This window comes from Durotheca rogersii (genome assembly GCF_024521655.1).
Source record: "Durotheca rogersii strain YMJ 92031201 chromosome Unknown GGS23scaffold_19, whole genome shotgun sequence".
In the NCBI taxonomy this organism is placed as follows: domain Eukaryota; kingdom Fungi; phylum Ascomycota; class Sordariomycetes; order Xylariales; family Xylariaceae; genus Durotheca; species Durotheca rogersii.
Window position 1 is genome coordinate 40,866 of NW_026251250.1, and position 18,130 is coordinate 58,995.

At 52.2% G+C, this 18,130-nt stretch overlaps 5 protein-coding genes across 5 annotated transcripts; 1 reads left to right on the forward strand and 4 right to left on the reverse strand.

Annotated features, from left to right (window-relative positions):
- Window positions 1-2,176: 2,176 nt before the first annotated feature.
- Window positions 2,177-7,700, reverse strand: GGS23DRAFT_577117 (P-loop containing nucleoside triphosphate hydrolase protein). The gene is made up of 11 exons (XM_051516901.1): window positions 7,234-7,700; window positions 6,966-7,153; window positions 6,233-6,889; window positions 5,877-6,156; window positions 5,670-5,816; window positions 4,857-5,607; window positions 4,627-4,796; window positions 4,043-4,572; window positions 3,855-3,970; window positions 3,602-3,792; window positions 2,177-3,542 (listed from the first exon to the last, which is right to left on the reverse strand). The coding sequence occupies exons 1-11, from the start codon at window positions 7,348-7,350 to the stop codon at window positions 2,862-2,864; spliced, it is 3,828 nt and encodes a 1,275-aa protein (XP_051369832.1). The 5' UTR covers window positions 7,351-7,700; the 3' UTR covers window positions 2,177-2,861.
- Window positions 7,701-7,862: 162 nt separating this feature from the next.
- On the forward strand, window positions 7,863-11,379 carry GGS23DRAFT_577121 (fungal-specific transcription factor domain-containing protein). Its single transcript, XM_051516902.1, has 8 exons — window positions 7,863-8,237; window positions 8,312-8,335; window positions 8,421-8,539; window positions 8,594-9,114; window positions 9,189-9,484; window positions 9,540-9,977; window positions 10,079-10,329; window positions 10,438-11,379. Exons 1-8 carry the CDS (start codon window positions 8,079-8,081, stop codon window positions 10,961-10,963), a joined length of 2,334 nt encoding a protein of 777 aa, XP_051369833.1. The 5' UTR covers window positions 7,863-8,078; the 3' UTR covers window positions 10,964-11,379.
- Window positions 11,380-11,397: 18 nt separating this feature from the next.
- On the reverse strand, window positions 11,398-12,396 carry GGS23DRAFT_154154 (uncharacterized protein). Its single transcript, XM_051511377.1, has 2 exons — window positions 12,200-12,396; window positions 11,398-12,148 (listed from the first exon to the last, which is right to left on the reverse strand). The coding sequence occupies exons 1-2, from the start codon at window positions 12,311-12,313 to the stop codon at window positions 11,540-11,542; spliced, it is 723 nt and encodes a 240-aa protein (XP_051369834.1). The 5' UTR covers window positions 12,314-12,396; the 3' UTR covers window positions 11,398-11,539.
- Window positions 12,397-12,545: 149 nt separating this feature from the next.
- Window positions 12,546-13,709, reverse strand: GGS23DRAFT_577127 (uncharacterized protein). The gene is made up of 2 exons (XM_051516903.1): window positions 13,110-13,709; window positions 12,546-13,047 (listed from the first exon to the last, which is right to left on the reverse strand). The coding sequence occupies exons 1-2, from the start codon at window positions 13,459-13,461 to the stop codon at window positions 12,731-12,733; spliced, it is 669 nt and encodes a 222-aa protein (XP_051369835.1). The 5' UTR covers window positions 13,462-13,709; the 3' UTR covers window positions 12,546-12,730.
- A 635-nt stretch (window positions 13,710-14,344) lies between these two features.
- On the reverse strand, window positions 14,345-16,304 carry GGS23DRAFT_577128 (fatty acid desaturase-domain-containing protein). The gene is made up of 4 exons (XM_051516904.1): window positions 15,950-16,304; window positions 15,092-15,893; window positions 14,868-15,036; window positions 14,345-14,803 (listed from the first exon to the last, which is right to left on the reverse strand). Exons 1-4 carry the CDS (start codon window positions 16,004-16,006, stop codon window positions 14,629-14,631), a joined length of 1,203 nt encoding a protein of 400 aa, XP_051369836.1. The 5' UTR covers window positions 16,007-16,304; the 3' UTR covers window positions 14,345-14,628.
- Window positions 16,305-18,130: the final 1,826 nt, after the last annotated feature.

Here is an 18,130-nt window from a genome sequence, read left to right on the forward strand (position 1 = left end):
ATACCAATAGCTCTTTTCGGAACTAACGTCGCAGGAAAGCCAGATACCTCGTACAATGGCCTGCTGTCTGCCCTCCGCCCGTCCCTCTTCCCGCCGACCCGTTTACCTATGGCCAAATGGGGACCTGGTATTGCCAAAACTACCATGGTCCATTCCGAAAATGGCAGCAAAACCCAATCTACGCATCTCGGATTGATCAGGATCAATAGCGACGATGGATCAATCGTCTCCATCCCGAATATCCCGGATGACTAGCCAGGGCTACAACTATGACATGGTAGCTTCACCCCTCACTGAGGGCACATCCCTCTAACTTTCCAATCAGAAATGGCCATCTTAGTATCCTATACTAGCAAAACAGGCACGAGACGCCAGAGGACCTTTCAGCACAAGACACAACCATTTAGCTCACCGTCGCAGCCATCCTAGCAGTCATGCTCAAATACTTATTCTCTTCAACAACCAATGACACTCTCTCTTTTCGAGACCATCAAGCGCGATATCTGCCTCGCGATCGCCCGCAAGGCTTATCACATCCTAGGCTAGGTAATCGTGTTTAGCACAACAATACCGTCAAGACACGCCATGACACTGTCCGTATGGTTGACTGAAACCAGAGATATTCACTTATGACAGCAGGAAAACCCCCATCACAGAATATCTCAATAAGATCGATTTCCCAGCCCATCGTAAGGGCGGTGCTAGACGCCTTCGGACAGGGAATCCTCATGGGCGATACTGATGGAGCAGCGCTCTTTAACCCACTGCCCGTCAGACTACGGGATTTAATGACGTTCGACTCAGAACTGCTCAAAGCCACCTTGTTACGTGGCAATTGAACCAGCCCTTACAAGCCTCTGTGGCCCATCACTCCGTGGCACGCGCGGCGCTGGCTCCTCACCAGCCCGGCATCTTTTACCCCCGGCTTATCGACGCGTCGCCGTACACACCCGGAGCTGTTAGGCGTCTACGTTTTACGCGACACACGTTCTTTGAGAGATTCCAAAAGGGTAAGGGTGAAACCTCCTTCCAAGCGGACGATTTGAAGCATTCATTTAATACCGAAGACACCCTCCCGCTCCACGGTTATGTAGACCAAAAGATCCGCTTGGATAACGAGGCTGGCGATTTCGATTGGCGGTCTAGGATTTGGCGGTTTTACCGACGAAGCCTTAACGAGACGACCTTCGAGATCGGGATCGGAGACGACCGAGATCAGAGACGAGATCGGGAGGCTTGCCCTTATTGTCCGAGTGAAGCTACCATATCACATCATATACAGAGATGTGAGACCTTCGTGGAACGACGGAACGGATAAGTTCCGTTCTGTGGGAGAAGCTAAAATGAAGCCGTCTGCCAAGCTAGGGTTTAATATATGGCCCTCCTAGGTTAGTTAATCGTGTTTAGCTAATCCTTCTTCGTCTGTCCTTCCTTCTCCTGTCACAAGGCTCCAAGGCGGGAACTGTTGTGTGCATCTTCATGATCACTACAAGGATAACCCAGAACGGAAGAGATAAACTTGATGTACACGAGTTAGGTTTTAAGTCCTTCCTTCTTATCTTCCTAGTGTCCCGTTTAGCTTCCGGTCTCTCCTGCATCTCTTGCAGCGGGAACCCTAAAAGAGATTTCTGTGGGACGGCCTGCCAGTGTTATAATCGTTCGGGATCACGACGGACGGATGCTCCTACTCAGGAATGATAAAAGCCAGAGAGGCCAGCCTGTCGAGAGCCGAGCTTGGTGCAAGGAGTGCCAAAGTTTTCGAGTTTCTATTCGCTAAGGAACACCCTCGACTAGTTACCCAGAGCAGCACACAAATCAGCGCAGGAGGAGGGCGTGTTGATATAAGAGGATTGCTGACCGGGAAGGAAGCTAAGCTTCGCAAAACGGAGAACTTTTGGGTGGGAGGAGCGGGATGTTAGGGTGCCTAGCTGAGATAGGCCTTTGTACACAGGATCCTCGCTGTCAGGGATCCCTTTCTTTTAGATAACTTTGGGATCAGGTATTCGTACCGACGACTTATCTAAGCCCGCTAGGGCCAGCCAGCCTTGTTATCCTTTACTTTATTTTCAGCTCTTAGCTTACTCAGCTTTCCTTTTCTCAAACGAACCGGAATAATAAAGTCCCCATTTCAACCACAACGTGCCGATTGTGGTCGTTCGTCATTGGTAGGCCGGGATAGGCGAGATTTAGCAACCGAGGAACTTCCCTGCACGAATGCGGAGGAGGATCTTCTTATAATAGGTATTCGATGCCCCTGTCAACGACGGGTCCCCATTGTCAGAGTATCTAGACCGATTGCTGGGCGGAACCAAGAGTCGTGCCAAGTCCTCTGGTTGTCGTACATCGCAGGCATAATCTGTTCCCCCTCTGACTTGGACCTTGAGGGTGTTCGTTCTCTGTATTACGCTAAAGGTGACCTGAGGCAGACTTCCTCTATTAATACTAATAATACGCACTGAGAACGGATAAGAGAATTGAATAGGTAGCGCTTGAGAGGGGAGATTAAGCAGACCGTTACTACGGCCGTGAGGCCGAAGTCGACGGCCCCGCGTTATGATGTCTTTTATCATATCTATAGGTACATGAAATCCCTTTCATCTCCGTTCCCACTCTATATGTATCAGCCCGAACCCCAACCAATCCAGCAGACCATCCCAGCCACAGAGCACCCCATCCGTAAATGTTATTATAACGAAATCCCACATAGTTGTAGGCCCCTTCGTAACCCATATGCTATGTGATTAGATCCGGAAGCGTCCTTACCAAATAGGACCGCACAGGCCATACCATGAGACATGAGATGAAAGCAACAAGGTTGAAGTACCCGATGTAACCGCACCATGGTCTTCTCGCCCGTCTCTCTATATGCCCTGGTCCAATTTCTGCGCTTCGCACATCTTCGCGTACATCCCATCTTGTTCGATCAGTTCTCCGTGGGTCCCGCTCTCGACGATCCTGCCGCCGTAGAAAACGTATATCTTATTCGCATCGCGTACGGTGGAAAGTCGATGCGCCACGGCGATGGTGATTCGATCCCCCGTTACGGCCGCCTCCATCAAGGCACGCTGCACGATTCGCTCCGACTCGGTATCCAGCGCGCTTGTCGCCTCATCCAGCAATATCACATCCGGTTTCCTCACCAGCGCCCTCGCAATCGCTATTCTCTGTCGCTGCCCTCCCGAAAGCTGACTACCACTGGTACCACAAGGGGTGTTGAGGCCCTCGGGTAGCGAGGATATAAAGTCCCATACATTGGCAGCGCGACATGCCTCTTCGATCTCCGCTTCCGGAGCCGTGTCGGTAACGTCAATATCCATGCCGTGCGATACGTTCTCGCGGATAGTTCCCGGGAACAAGGTCGGCTCCTGTTGTACCAGCGCAATGCTTCTACGGTATAGCAGCGGGTTGAGTGATGGTAGGGGAGCCGAGTCGATGTTTATGGTTCCACTAATGGGATCATAGAATCGTTCCAGTAGAGAGACCATCGTGCTCTTGCCACAGCCCGATGCCCCCACAAAAGCCACGAATTCACCGCGTTGAATCTAGATTTGCTACACGTTAGCATAGTCCTCGTTGCGTCAGATTCAATAAGTTCGCATACAGTCAAAGACACCCCCTTCAGCACTCGATTGCCGGGGGCCAGAGGGTAGGCAAACTGGACATCTTCGAAGTCAAAGGATTTACAACCGTCTGCCGGTCCCTTTTCGCGGTTTTCGTCGGTCTCCCGTACAATTGGCTTGAGTCCTAGCATCCAGAAGTAGTAGTTGGCTGCTTGGTTGGCCTTGGTGAAGCCTTTCAAGGGTGTTATTCAACGGTTCACTCCGAATATCGTCAGGAATTCATCGAGCACTTACTGCTTGCATAAGAGAACAGCTGGCCGGCTGACTGGCCTGAGAAGTAGACTCCCATAAAGGAGACCATGAATTGATCGAAAGTTACGTAACCATCATTGATGAGCTTCGATCCCCACCTGCAATTCTGATTAGTCCGCCATTGCGTCCAAGAAGTGGAAATACGCCGCATTCAAAATATGTGGACTTACCAGAATCCCAAAGCAAGAATAAAGTATTCAATGGACTGAGTGAGTGAGAACCAGATCATCATCCGGAAAAGGGGAGCGGTCGACTTCTTGATGGCCGTATCAAGCTCATCCGTATACCTTTTGAGGACCTTACCCTCGATAGCCAACGAAGAGACGGTACGGATAGCAGTTACAGTCTCAGATGCTACCGAAGAGCTTGCCGAGAATTTCTTGTCCATATCGCTATCCATCTTCGTTTCTACGCGAATACGGGCCCACCCAGCTGCTAGCATGGGTGGGAGCCCGACGAAGACGCCCACAACCGCGACCCTCCAGGAAATAACGAGAGCCAGAATACTACAGGCTAGCACGTTAATAGAGGCCAGGAGCACAAGTGATACATTGAAGCCCATTAGCTCGAGGATAGCTTGCGGGTAGGAATCGAGCCGGCTAGTGAGCGCACCGACCGTATTCTCGGGGCGATCGAAGAAGCGAAGGTCTTGTCGTAGTACGGAATCCAGGAGTTCTTTCCGCATTTTCTTACTCAGGGTCTGATTTCTATCGTTAGAGACTAGAAGGAGAGCCAGAGACTTTTACCAACTTACCTGCGCAATAACATTGGCCGCCCATCCCAGGAGGAAATACGCAGCCATGCCCCCCAGCGCTATCACGAAAAACATCAAGGAAATAAAGTTCCCGCGGGACACCATGTCTGGAGACGTAAAGACATTGACGACGTCACCGAGAAGAACTGCCTGTCCAGGGAAAATGGCAGCTGCCAATCAAGTTAGCATCGGCCTAATCAGAACTACTTCTCCGGGAATTGCTGACTTACCCCCCAAAATGCAACTGACCACAGTGAGGAAGTACCAGAGATTCAATTGGGGCGTGGCCAGGACTAGCTTCATGACGTTCCGAACGATGCCCGACTGTTTGTACATGTCGACATCTTCGCGGTCTTTTAACAGCCGAAGTTGCTGCAACTCGGCCGTTTGAATCTTGCCCAAGGACTGAGCCGGCTTAACGCCTTCGTCCGCGGTCGATTCCATGTCTGAATTCTGCTCCGACTCCCCCTTTACCTCTGTCGGAGAGAGATCTTGCGCCCTAACAAGGCTTGAGTAGACACCCTTTAAAGCGACAAGCTCGTTATGGCGCCCTTGCTCGACGATTCGGCCCTTAGACATGACGACAATGTTGTCGGCATTCCGAATGGTGGCAAGCTTGTGAGCGATAACAATTGTCGTCCGATTCTTCGATGCCCTATCGAGTGCCTGCTGAACAATACCTTCAGCGTGGGGATCAAGGGCACTCGTTGCTTCGTCAAGTAGTAGAATTTTCGGCTCGGATATGATACTTCGGGCGATGGCAATCCTCTGCTTTTGTCCACCTGATAGAAGACCGCCCCTCTCGCCAATTCGCGTATCATATCCCTGAGGAAGTTCCTGGATGAAGTCATGCGCGAAGGCAAGTTTGGCGGCTTCTTCGACACGTTTCATCTGCTCTTCGCGAGAGACCATCTCCCACGGGGTCCCGACCAGGCCGTTTACAATATTATCGAAGACGCTGCCGTTGAAGAGAACTGGTTCCTATTGAGAAGGTCAGCCAACAAGTTGTTAAGGTTTAAAGAGCCGAGCCATAGACACCCTACCTGCTGAACAAGGCGCACGTTTGTCCTCAGCCACATCAGATTTAAGTCGCTTATATTCTTGCCGTCCAGTGTAATAGACCCGGCTGCCGGGTTGTACCACCGTTCCAGCAGCCCGATAATTGTGCTCTTTCCAGATCCACTGGGGCCCTTTTGTCCTATTAGTTTCGCTGAAGAGGAATTTGGAAAGAAAAAAAAAAAGAAACGTACAACCAGAGCCGTGACCTTTCCCGCCGGCACATGCAAGGTAAAGTTATTTAGTACAGTTACGTTTTGGCGCGTAGGGTAGCTAAAGGTAACCCCTTGGAGATCGATGATACCGTCGAGGTTCTCGGGCTTGTCACCTGACTCATCAAATGGGTCGATCTCCGACTTTCTATCCATTAGCGCGAACAGCTCGGAGGCTGCCGTTGCCGCGCGAGTGAAAACCATGAGATGGGGTGCGATGGCTGTGATGATGCTGGCGCCAATCATGACCGAAAACAGTACACTATGCGTTCTTGTTAGCAACAGCCTCCCGCTGCGCACATCCACAGGATGGCCCAAGGAATAGTAGCAATGCCTACGTAAACACGGTACCCAAATCGGGAATTTCGCCGCGATTGATGAAGGATATACCCTGCCAAAATGCTAAGGCCATTCCTCCATACATGACGAAGTGTTCTCCTCCGAGAAGAACACCATAGAGAACGCTCTTCTTCTTGCCGAGATTGAACGCCTTCTGGAGGAAGGCGTCGTACGCCGCAACAACCCTAGGCCGGAGACTGAAGGCCAGTACCGTACGGATACCTCCTAGGGTGGTTTCGGCATAGCTTCCGCTCTGGGCGTATATTTTGAGGATATCTGTTTCGATTCTGGCTTCTCGCGTCGCTGCGGTACCCGCCACTAGAAGTAATGCCGGGACGATACCAATGATGATCAATGTGAGCTTCCAATGGCTCACGAAGGCGACAACGAAGGCGGCGATAAAAGTAGCGATACCCTGAACAAACATTCCAAGTTTCTCCGCGATCCCCGACTGAATCAACTTGCCGTTTGAAGTAGCTTGCATCGAGATCGATCCTCTGGTACCAACGTCGAAGAAGCCTATTTCCTGACTAAAGGCGGCACGGAGGTAGCTATGTCGAATATTACGAACTAAGCGATGGGCGACGTTGGTGAAAAGGGAGGCGTAGATGTAGATACAGACGAATCGCGCAATGCCGATGTATACAAAATAGAGTCTGGAGAGGTAAAACGAGAACACGTCAGAACACACAGAAAATTGGAAGAGAAGGGGAAGGTGTTCGAGCCACGAACGCAGTCTTGCTCACGGCAGCCATGAAGCCGGCCGGTGGGGGCTCGGAGATGGTGAAATCGCCGAGTAGGGTTATGAATTGGCCTAGAACCACGTTGACCAGAGCAAGCGCGGTGCCCGAGGCGATGGCGGCGACGATACCGATGGATTCGAGGATATAGTCTCGTGGCTGACCGAAGGTGAACACCCTCTGCGGTGATGCAGGCCACGTCAGTCAACCGTATCCGGATCAGGAGAGCGTATAGGCTGCGCAGGAACGGATGGACATACGATAAACCCTTTCATCGCCGAACTCTTCCCGGCGCCGTCTGGCTGCCTGCCGTCATCAGTGGAGCCCGGGGAACTCCCACCCACGGGCTTCTCGGGGAGGCCCACGGGGGATCCCATCGCGACAGTGTCAAACGTAGGTAAGAGGAGATCAGCGTAGGGGCGATGTGTTATTGCCGGGATACAAGCTGCCCAGCGGCAAGAGAGGAAAACGAAGGAGAGGGAGGAATTATATTAAGCTACAAGCCCGAAGACCAGCACGGCGACTTATAGCAGAAGCAAGGTAGGTACCTACCCACACGACGCAGGGAGAACGAAGGAGGAAGCTCTATTTTTCCCGTATGAGATCGGAAAACGAGGCCTTAAATACGGCCTGGATGTATGACGGCATCGGATCTATCCGGCAACGCCGCTTCCTCCGACCGCACAGCGAGATGCCGTCGCAGGCAGGCAGGCGCGCCTTGCGGCTGTTAGACGGATGCCAAGACTCCGCCTTGGAGGGCGGGCGCGACACGAGCCAGTCGCGATGCGCGGAGCCACGGAGTCTCCGGGATCCGTGCCAAGACTGGCGGGGCGAAGCTTGACTCGTCCGGCAAGTTGACTCACCTCGCCCAAATCGACAGCCATATCTTGCCAAATCTCAGTCCGCACACCTTTCGCTCCCGTCCTTCTTCGGCCACGGGCTTGCACACCATTCCGTCCACGCCTCTCCTCTACCCAGCGCGCGCTCCAGCACGCACTCCAGCACGCGCTCCGGCACGCGCATCCACTACCCCTCTGCCTGTCCGCCTGTCCGCCTGTCCGCCTGTCAGCCTATCCGCCCGTTCCGCAGACGGGATCCAGACAGGATGGGCCCGCATGATGCGCCGTTCCCTCCCAGCAACGGCCTTCCTAACGACAATCCGATGGATGAAGATGGAGACGACGATAACGCCGCTCACGACAAATCCTCCACCCACTCCGCAGACAAGGACGGCCATGAGATATCTGCCACCGAGAAGCTAGCTGTACGTCAATCAATCCGAGACCGTTCTGGTCGGGGAGGGGGGGCAGAGGGCACCTAACACTAACCCCTGAGCAGTGTGATCGCTGCCGCCAACGAAAGGTACTAGCCCCTGATGGCACCCTCCTTCTGGGTAGCTGCAGGCCCTGTTTTGGAAGCTAACCCAGGGTTCCATCCCGCTACGTAGGTGCGCTGCAACCGAGTGAACCCATGTTTGCATTGCGCCAGAACTGGATCTGTATGTTCCTACACCCTAGGACCTAAGCCCAGGGAGAAGCGGCAGAGAGTCCTGATATCCAGCGCGTAGTGAGTATGGAGTCGTGAGCCACCAGACGGTATTTAGACTGACCGCGTCGATAGCGAGAGTCGGATGGATAGCATTTCCAGGAAGTTGGATGAGCTCAACGAGTTGATGAGCCAGCTGAGCCACACGCAGGGTAGCCAGGTCCCTTTACCCCCGTCATCGTCGTCACTAGCTTGCTCTGTTACCTATCCGTCATCTGCCCTAGCGGGAGTAAGTGTCGGGTCCTCACCAGCCTCAACTCCTGGACCTCCTGTCCACTCGGGGGACGGCAAGGACAATAAGGACAATGACAATACCAAGACGCAATTCGAGGGCGAATCGCCGCTGTTCTCCCATGCCATCTTTGCCACCAAGTTCCTGCAGGATGCCATCGTCAATAACCCCTCGGCCAAGATCTCGCTAGAGATGTCGTCGGTGCTCGACAATCTTCGCGCCGCTGTTGATGTTCAGAAACAACAACCAGGCACCCCCGATCGCCTCTTTCCGCTCGCCAGGCGGATTCCACGAGGCACCAGCATCCGTGATCTGCCCATGCCGCCCATAGAGAAAGCGCTCGCATGTCTGAGAATGGCCAAAGGTATTTTGCCCCATTCCCGCTTAACCGACTCCTCCGCTTGCCTAGCTAGCTATCGAGCTAACTCACCGCCCGAGAATGTCCCCGTGTTGAGTTCTTCTGCCTCGTGGAGTTAGAGTCTATTGGCCAATTCACGGAATACTTCGTCAAGGTTTACTCACCCGGCGCGGTCAGTGATGCCGACTTGATTATCGTCCACGCTGGCCTGTATTGGCTGTTCTGCGAGTGTTCTTGCGTCACCGCAGCCGAAGAAGCTAAGCAGGACCTGGAAGCCCAAGCGCTCTTATGTCGGGAAAACCTGGAGACAGTCTTGTCGATGCTGCCCTTCCACATCCCACCGACGTTGGATTACGCATACGCGATGAGCATGGCCGTAAGCCTCTACCACCCCTTGACGATTCAGTTAGGACTCTGACCAGTGCTTGAAGTCGAACTATGCTCTTCAGAGGTGTAACTTTTCCCTTGCGTGGAATTTCATCTGCTCGGCATCTCGGCTCAGCTACTCGCTCGGCCTTCACGGTGGGATCCCCACGAACCACGAGTCACCAGACACTAGTCGTCGAAGAGCGCGATTGTTTTGGACAATATACGCGACAGACAAGATGTTGTCTCTACGACTCGGTCAGCCTTCCACGATTCGGGACAGCGAGATTGCCTTGCCGCCCATGAGCCAAGCCCAGGCCACCGAATCAATTCCACATATACTTTTGCCCAGCCTCCTCAAACTCTCAGGCTTGCAAGGCCGGGTATACGATGAGATCTATAGTCCTGGGGCACTAAACCAACCTCAAGAAGTCCAGATATTTCGTGCGACGGCCCTTGGGGATGAGTTGAAGAGGATCATGTACACTGATGACAAACTAAAGGTGTGGCGCCATTTTTCCTGATACTTTCACGACTCGTTCTTGATATCGGACCCATTTTCATCGGATGAATCGATGCTAAACCACGGTATTCCCAGGAACAGTACTACGAGGAGAGACGCCGAGTAGTAGGGGATGTCCTGCACGAGCTTTTATGGCATTCCGACAGGTTATCCCAGCTGTCGTTACTAACATTGATCTACCGCGGCATTCCTCCCGCGAAGCCTTCAGGGTCTGCGTTCTGTGAGGAGTGCGTGGCTACGGCTAGAGAGGCGTTGAAAGAACACGAAAGATGCCTCAACATCATTACCAGCAAAAATATGCAATCAATCTTCCTGGAACTATACGTCAATTGGTAATAACCCCCCTCCCTATCCGTTTTCAATACTATGATAGCAGTAGTATTTCTCGGGACATTCACTTGAGCACTCCCGCCGCTAACACCGTCTCACCGCCACTCTAGGGGCCTCCTCCAAGCCCCTTTCACCCCGTTCATCGTCCTTTTCTGTCGCATAATCGAGACGTCGGACCCCTCCGACCTAGGTTGCCTCGGTGCACTAGTCGATACCCTCCAAATGGTTTCCACCTCCACTTCCATCTCCTCTCACTACCCCACCTGTACCAAACAGGTTCGATTGTTCAAGGCGCTTTACGATGTCGCGGTGAAATACATCGAGGTGAGGACGAGCGCAGCTCGCGGAGACATGTTGGAATCTTCTGACATGGACCTGAACACTTACATGAACACAATGGGTATGGGAGTGCTCCAGCCGTCACCGCTCCCAAGTTCTGCATCGGGCTCCCTCGATATGGCAGACAGCGCGGGGAGCGCTGTGGGTGGCATGTCAGGCAATGGGACGAACGTAATGGCTTCAGCTCAGAACCAAATATTTGGGACCTTCGGTATGGAGATGGACCCATCAGGCGCCGAGCTGGGCAACTGGTTCTACCAAAACCACCAAATGATGAGAATGCTAGAAGATACATGATGGTTCTCGAGATAGCCTTCAAAGGAATTTCCTGCCGGATTCAGGAAATGCTCGCTGTATTGTATGACGGGTTTAGAGACGCAAAGGTCGGCCGGCGGGTTGGCAGGGTAATCTAATTTGGCCCTAACTTAACAGGAATACACATCGTAATAGATGTTTGGAAAGGTCAGCCTAAGGGCGACGCGGAATTCCCGCCTTTCAGACGGTTGTGGTGAGGCGGCCTCGCCCCTCTTCGAAAGGGGGCAACGTGGTGCAAAATACGCCAGGTTGCCAGGTTATCCTCAGAACGTGTACGAATCATACGGTATCTCGCGACAAGCTTAAAGTGGCGATGTTATGGTTACTTGTAACTAGTTATATAATCCCTCAGTGGATTGACGGTAGAAACAGCAAAACAGGACACTCATTAGAATCAATACGCTATGATAGTTGTGTTGCTCAATAATGCTTCCCTCTTAAGGCGATTACGAAAGGGCCACCGCGGTTATGAAAGCCCCATGCCATTCTGCCGCACGGTTCGGCGAATCGACGTCCGGCAGCTACAGTTTCAACACTTTACGGTTTTATATCACACTTCTACTTTGGATTACTTGGTAGATCGTCATAGCTAGCCTTTCCCGTAACAACTTGAACAAGTGCCAGTCTGATCCACTCTTCGTCGTCCCTGAAGACCCAGGTATTGATTTGCCCCACGGCGTTCTCCATCTCCAGTTTCTCCTTGTCCGAAAGGGGTTGGTCGTCCGGCAAGAACTCCATATGGTCTCCTTCGTAGGTCATGTCAAACAGACTGTACGCGATTACGTTTGCAAGTTCTCCAATAATACCCATGCGGAACGAACTTCCACGTCGCTCTCGAGCCGCCATACGCACGAAAGTAGCACATGCGACCGGCAGCGGCACCGTCCGTACGGGGAAAGATGGCCAAGGTATGGAGTTAGTGGGAGACGAAATAGGCACAAGCTCATCGACGGCAATGCCTGTCCAGGACAGAGGTAGGAGACCGAGCCTGCGGCGTAGCGGGAAGTTGTTTGAATCATCGTCGACGAGGTAGCGAACCCCTACGCCAGAGAGCTCGGACGTGTACGCCGGACGTAAAGCATTCTCGTCCGCCAGACATAGCCCCAAGCTAGCGGCTATGTCGCAGGCTGTCGGTAGCTGCAGGTCCGGGACGAGGAAGAACAGGTCCTATCGACCATCAGAATGCAGGACCAGAAAGGCGATGCTTCGTTGACTCACTCCATGTGACACGAGGGGATAGCCTAACCGCGCCAAGAGGTTTGTCTCCCACTCGACAAGGAGGATGTCGGAAGCCTCGAAACGATCCCAAAGCTGGGCCAGGCGCTCTGTCATGGCAGTTGTGCGGTTAAGGTGTGTGGATAAGAAGAAGGACGGATGCGAACTTCAAATTGCGAGAGGCAATTATGCTTGATTCAGGAAAGGGGGGGGGCCCATTGGCCTACACTGTTGAAGCATGAATTCACCGGTCGGACATGGGCTTACGTCAGCACACTCGACGGCACAAGGAAGCCCAAGGTCGTGACTGCGCACGAGATTTGGAGGCACTGGACGAATATCAACTACAATCAAGCACGACTTCGGCCGCTAGGTGCCCGAGGGGGCAGAAGTTGAGCGAGGACATGCTCATGACGATGAAGCAGAAGGGATTTACCTATTGCAGAAGGCAAGCGACTTGAGGAGCCGGCCCAGAAGCAGTATTACACTATCAACCTTCTTGTTCATAAGCCACCTAGAGCTTGCCACCCCTGTTTAATCCATGATCTTCCTACGGTCGTCATCCTCCAAGACCGAGACAATGAGATGGACTGTCTCACCATTGCCAGTGTCCTTCCAGTGTCTGACCAAGTCCTTCGTCGTTGTGTACAGTCTTTCCGGCGTAAGGGATGCGTAGCCGGCAAAGTCCACCTTCTCATCGTGCTCCGCCAGCCACCCCAGCAAGAACGTGATATCGGAGAGGTCGGAGTGAAACTTTGCGACCGACCTCGGCCGCGTGCTCCCTATTAACTGTGCACATCGCTTGATCTTGGTCAGGATCAAGAGGCCGGGGTGCAGGACGGGGATCGTTCCTACAGACGTCAGACTTGCGCCTCCTGCAGTCGATGAGCTCTACCGAAAAAAGTACACTTACCGTCATTCGGCCAAATGACGGCCAGTCGGCGGGGAAGACCAAGTTCTCCGATGGGGAGTGTCTCGATTGTAACACGCGAATCCGGGTGATCAGTCGGCGCCGGCGTGAAGAAAAGCTTGGCATGCTGCACAGAGAAGCGCGCATCACTCTCCGTCAGGAGCTGCCTGACGCGGCCTCGCAGCTCGGAAATGTTGGCCACGTCGATCTCGACATCGATGTCGATTGTCGCTCTAGAGTGGCCGAGGGTGGCAACGGCAAAGCCGCCGATGAACGCATGGGCAATCTGGTGCTCGGAGAGAATACTCGACATTGCCGTGGCAGCTATTCTCTGCGCTTCATCCTGCGGAATCATAGTAGGATGATTGAGCTGGAGGGTTGGATTTGGGATTTCGTGAAGGAGGAAGCGTTGTCGTGCACAGGAGAGTTGCTGTAGTAGAGCACCTACTTTGAAAGTAGCTTAGGTACCTGTGGTTCAAACCGAAAACACGTACCTTACCTAAGTACTTATATACGGCAGCTACTCGAGAGGGCCAAAGTACCAGAGCCTCAGGAAACATGAAAACTCGCTTCTTGTGCAGATCTGTACAGGCAAGATAATAGGGCTCGGAGCCTTTCTATTTCGGAACTGGGTTTAACTCAGCACGCCGGAGTATAGAGGCTCAATGTTCAAGCCTGTAATACACGCTTGGTGTAGGCCGATGCGGCAGCCTGTTTTTCCGTCATTATAAGACAAATCAACGCCGTCGATAATTCTACTAGACACGAAATCATCGCCTGTGTCTTAATTCACCGAAAACAGCCTCTTGACCATTCTCGGTGTAAGGGATAGTCCCACTTAACTCCAGGCAAGATTAGATCAAGAAACATGAATTTGATGACCCTGTTTTAGTCCCCTATCGCCACCCTCTCCGTTTATTGCTGTGGGGATGGATTTGCCTTCAGCTTATTGGGGTTTGTTAGGATTGCAAAATAGAAGTTGTGAGGTCCCTGGTAAACCCGAACATTTTCCATGCAACACTCACCCCTCTGACCAGCGGTTCTTAGGATCATAAACCGCACCTTTCTCTGACGCAAAGACGGGGGGCATCAGCGACGTTAGAGATGTCGGATAGGTTAAGAGCAAAGTATGATGTTCATATTTAGGCACAGGAGGCAACAATCAAACTCGGAATATTCAAACGATTTGTGAAGGTACCAGGTAACGAATCCTAACCAGAGGCAAACTCTAAGCAATGGTAGGGTAGAAGAGGAAACAACTTTTGATTCTACAAGTTCATCGCAGACGACTAAGAGCAACGACGAGTCAGTAGTGTATGCCCGATAAAAAAGGGCAATGGATAATGCTCCCTGATTAGGGATGCAGAGGTCTTGATTCCTCTTCTCTAACCTGTATGATATCTATGGCTTTTCTATGCCGGATACGATAAGCTATCACGAGATTCTAAGTACGGTAAATGTATATATAATTGGCCGTCCATCAACATGAGCATGCAAAGGAGACGAAATCAGAAGGGCCGGACTACTTGGCCCACCTCATAACGCCGGGATCCTTGGGGTCCATCTCCACGTACTGGCAGGAGCAAGACGTCTCCCACAAGCTTCCGACGAAGGAGCTTTCATCGCTGTGGTAGAGATCGCCAAGAAGAGGCTTGATAGCCTTCGTGGCTTCTTCTGCATGATAGAACGGGATTCGACTAGGGAGAGTTAGATAGCTAGCTTCGAACAGCAAAAGTTTAGCAGCAAAGGGATATTGCTCACGAGAAAAGATGGTGGACGACATGGGTATCGATGATGCCGTGGAAAATGTGGCGGCCGACGAAGCCAAAGTCACGATCGACAGTCGCGAGCGCCCCTGACACAAATGTCCACCGCTCGCCGTCGTAGTGGGGAACGTCTTGATGCGTGTGGTGGAGATACGTAATGGCAACTATCTTCATGTTAACAAGTCAAGCTATTACCCCAATCGGAGCTATTGAACCCACCCAGCCAGTGGTTGATCCAAAAATACGGAACTCCGTAGAGCAGGAACACGGTCTGCCAGTCCAAGGCCATCGAAGCAAAATAGAGGCCGACGAGAGTGAGGGCGAGGCCAACATCCGAGAGGAAAATATACAAGGCTTCCTGGGGGCGGAAGACTCCGCTGAAAGGGTCAAAATGGCTGCGCCTCCACCATTTGGAGTCCTTGTTCTGAAGGCTGTCATCGCCGGCCGTGGCGTTGATGAGCAGATACACCTGCCAGCCTCCTAGCTGCTGGCCCAATAGGCGAATGAGGTTGATAATGGGCGCGTCCTCCAAAACCTCGGCGTCGACAAAGGAGCTCAAGGCCTTGCCTAGCTTCTCGACGAAGTAAGACGGCGATGTCCTAGGCACGAACGCCATGTCCTTCTGCATATGGCCGGTGAAGCGGTGGTGCCGGGCGTGAGAGAACTTCCACGAGAAGAAGGGCACGAGGAGCGCCGAGTGCAGGACCCAGCCGACGAAATCATTCAGGCGCCGGTGGACCGAGAAGGCTCCGTGGCCGCATTCGTGCGCCAGAATCCAGATGCCGACGCACACGAGGCCTTGCAGAAACCCATACGCAGTCCACAGCAGCGCCCGGTAGACGGGGTCAGCCACCGTCGGGATGTAGGTCAGGGCTCCGTACACGAGCCCAGCAGCCATTGCTACGTCACGGGCAACGTAGGAGAGCGACCTTAGGGTCGAGGGCTCGAAGCAGTGCGCAGGAATAGCCTTCCGAATCGTGTTGATGTCGGGAAACTCCTGCTGCTGCTTCGGCTTAACATTCTGAGATCGGGCGTCAGTATTAGGCCGAGATATGCAATCCTACCGGCGTCACTTACCGCCTTCGCCGGCCGAGACCTCGGCTCGGCTCTCTCGACCTGAGTGACGGTCAACATAGCGACAAGATCTAATTCTTGTCGATAAGAGGGTATAATATCAGCACAGCTGAAGTGGCTATCGCAGGACCAGCGATCTGATAGAATGCCAGAACAATTCGACAGCCTTTCGTCTTGGGGACCTTCGTAGGAGGGGAAGAGAGAGAAACAACCCTACAGCCAAATTATGGACAGCAGGATTTTTTTTTCTTTATCTTCCTCTATGGAAACCGATCTTATCTGGTATTACTAGTCCGGCCAGATCCAGCTAGGTAAAGCCCCTGAAGAGACCACGATTATTTAACGGGCCCAATTACATTCTTACCTATCACCCCCAACCTCTACGCTTGTTGCGGAAGAGGACCGGGGCGAGGGAAATAAAAAAAAGGAGAAAAGTACCTAGGTACCTGAAAAAACTTTTTTTTTCTTTCCCTTGATTTTGTTTGTTTATTCTTTTTCAGCTACTTTCACTTACCTCTCAGTCTGCCCACGAAAGGTTTCTACCTTGCGGGGTTTCTCCATTTCCTCGGTCAGAGAAGTACCTTTTCGATCCTATGTATAGTCGCAAATTCCGCTTGCCCCTATCCTTGTGACTTGCTTACCCACTAGGATACAGGAAGTTGGGGGGGCGCTTCGAGCCCTCAACGAGAAAAAGGGGGTTTGTTTGGCATACCTACCTACTAATAGCGGTTCCTACCAGTTACACGTGGTTCTGGGACACCCATCTTCGTTGGAAGAGGCTCAACGTTCTGCAGGGTCCTCACGATCCCTAAGGGTCCTAGGGTTGTAGGCCTGCAAGCGGGTCTTCCCCCATCAATCCATCCACTGGCTTTTCAGCACAGTTCGTTTACAGGCACGAGTTGGGGGGACCAGGCCCGGTACAGGGCTCATTACAGGGAATTTCCCGTTTTGTCACAGGAGCCGTTGAGCCAACCCTGGTCTAAAGTGCTGGCACGAAGACTTGGCCAATAACTTGGCTCTTGTTATATAATAAGTGGATATCGTATATCCTTGCCATGTAACACTAGGGCGATCGTCAAGATTGAGGGGGTTTAGGAAATTTTCTAAGCGAATCTTCAACACTACGACACTACGTCGTCTTCCCAAGTGTCAAAAAAACAGCAGCGTTGGCCTTGTCTCGGCGGCATGTCCGCAGCCACAAGGGGATTTTCGTTGTCTTCTGCTTTTGTCACACAAATCTCGAATGTGTTATTCTAGTATCAAGTCCTCATTGCCGTCACATATACCTGCGCACAAACCAATGTAAAGCTTTGCCTGGTCGAAAACTCATCTTCGGTAGTAAGCTAAAGCTGGGCAAGGCCAAGCATGACACAATCCCTGTCTTCAAAGATACAAGCACAAGATAGCCCCACGGGGCGGTGAGATACATCCTGGGTACCAAGGATCCTGGGTACCAAGGCATTTAGGAAACACGTCTCAACATGACGATTGCCAACACTGGTTGGCGGTGAGCCACGCACGTAGTACATACATATACATATGGAGATCTCGAGATCAAATACTACGCATCGTAATGCGAATCTACCAATAATACTACGCCATGCATGCTGAATATCGCATCTTCCTGTCCTGAAGTTGGTAGGTTGGGTAGTGCGGCATCGTCCGATGCGCTGGGCACCCATCCCATCGACTAGATGACACTGCGTGCCGTCGTATGTACACACTTCCGTAGACAGAAAGTCCCTCTCTCTGTACATCGAATCTGAGAGGGAGAAGCCGCCTGCCCATTGGCCATCTGGGGGAGTCGAATCCAATACTTTTTGGTGGTGACTCGGCTAGAACGGTGAAACTTCTTGTGTGTTGCTTCAACATATTAGAATAGACTGGAATGACACGCCAGACAAACGAGCACGCACGCACAGACGTGTAGCTTTATAGAAAACTAGACAGTATGAGTAGAGCGTCATGTGGTAAGATATACATTTAGTTACATATCTACCTCCTGAACCCCAAGGGTTGAAAAAGATGATGGGACAGACCAAGCGCCCTAGCTACCTTGTAGCCACCACTGGGTGAGGACCAGACTGGATATTACTCCTTATAACCTTGCTCTCCAGGATCTGGGCCGGGACTAGGTATTTCCTGCTCCGGCTTTCTACAATTCGACTTGAAGCTACTCATGTT

Excerpts from the sequence above, each read along its gene's own strand:
- GGS23DRAFT_577117 (XM_051516901.1), bottom strand. The coding sequence starts at position 7,350 with ATGGGATCCCCCGTGGGCCTCCCCGAGAAGCCCGTGGGTGGGAGTTCC. Across the intron at positions 4,573-4,626 it reads CGGCCAATGTTATTGCGCAG|ACCCTGAGTAAGAAAATGCG; the intron begins GTAAGTTGGTAA and ends GATAGAAATCAG. Across the intron at positions 3,971-4,042 it reads ATTCTTGCTTTGGGATTCTG|GTGGGGATCGAAGCTCATCA; the intron begins GTAAGTCCACAT and ends TCAGAATTGCAG.
- GGS23DRAFT_577121 (XM_051516902.1), top strand. The coding sequence starts at position 8,079 with ATGGGCCCGCATGATGCGCCGTTCCCTCCCAGCAACGGCCTTCCTAAC. Across the intron at positions 8,336-8,420 it reads ATCGCTGCCGCCAACGAAAG|GTGCGCTGCAACCGAGTGAA; the intron begins GTACTAGCCCCT and ends CCCGCTACGTAG. Across the intron at positions 9,978-10,078 it reads ACACTGATGACAAACTAAAG|TACTACGAGGAGAGACGCCG; the intron begins GTGTGGCGCCAT and ends TCCCAGGAACAG.
- GGS23DRAFT_154154 (XM_051511377.1), bottom strand. The coding sequence starts at position 12,313 with ATGACAGAGCGCCTGGCCCAGCTTTGGGATCGTTTCGAGGCTTCCGAC. Across the intron at positions 12,149-12,199 it reads ATCCCCTCGTGTCACATGGA|GACCTGTTCTTCCTCGTCCC; the intron begins GTGAGTCAACGA and ends GATGGTCGATAG.
- GGS23DRAFT_577127 (XM_051516903.1), bottom strand. The coding sequence starts at position 13,461 with ATGATTCCGCAGGATGAAGCGCAGAGAATAGCTGCCACGGCAATGTCG. Across the intron at positions 13,048-13,109 it reads CGTCATTTGGCCGAATGACG|GAACGATCCCCGTCCTGCAC; the intron begins GTAAGTGTACTT and ends TGACGTCTGTAG.
- GGS23DRAFT_577128 (XM_051516904.1), bottom strand. The coding sequence starts at position 16,006 with ATGTTGACCGTCACTCAGGTCGAGAGAGCCGAGCCGAGGTCTCGGCCG. Across the intron at positions 15,037-15,091 it reads TTGGATCAACCACTGGCTGG|TTGCCATTACGTATCTCCAC; the intron begins GTGGGTTCAATA and ends ACATGAAGATAG. Across the intron at positions 14,804-14,867 it reads GTCGTCCACCATCTTTTCTC|TCGAATCCCGTTCTATCATG; the intron begins GTGAGCAATATC and ends AACTCTCCCTAG.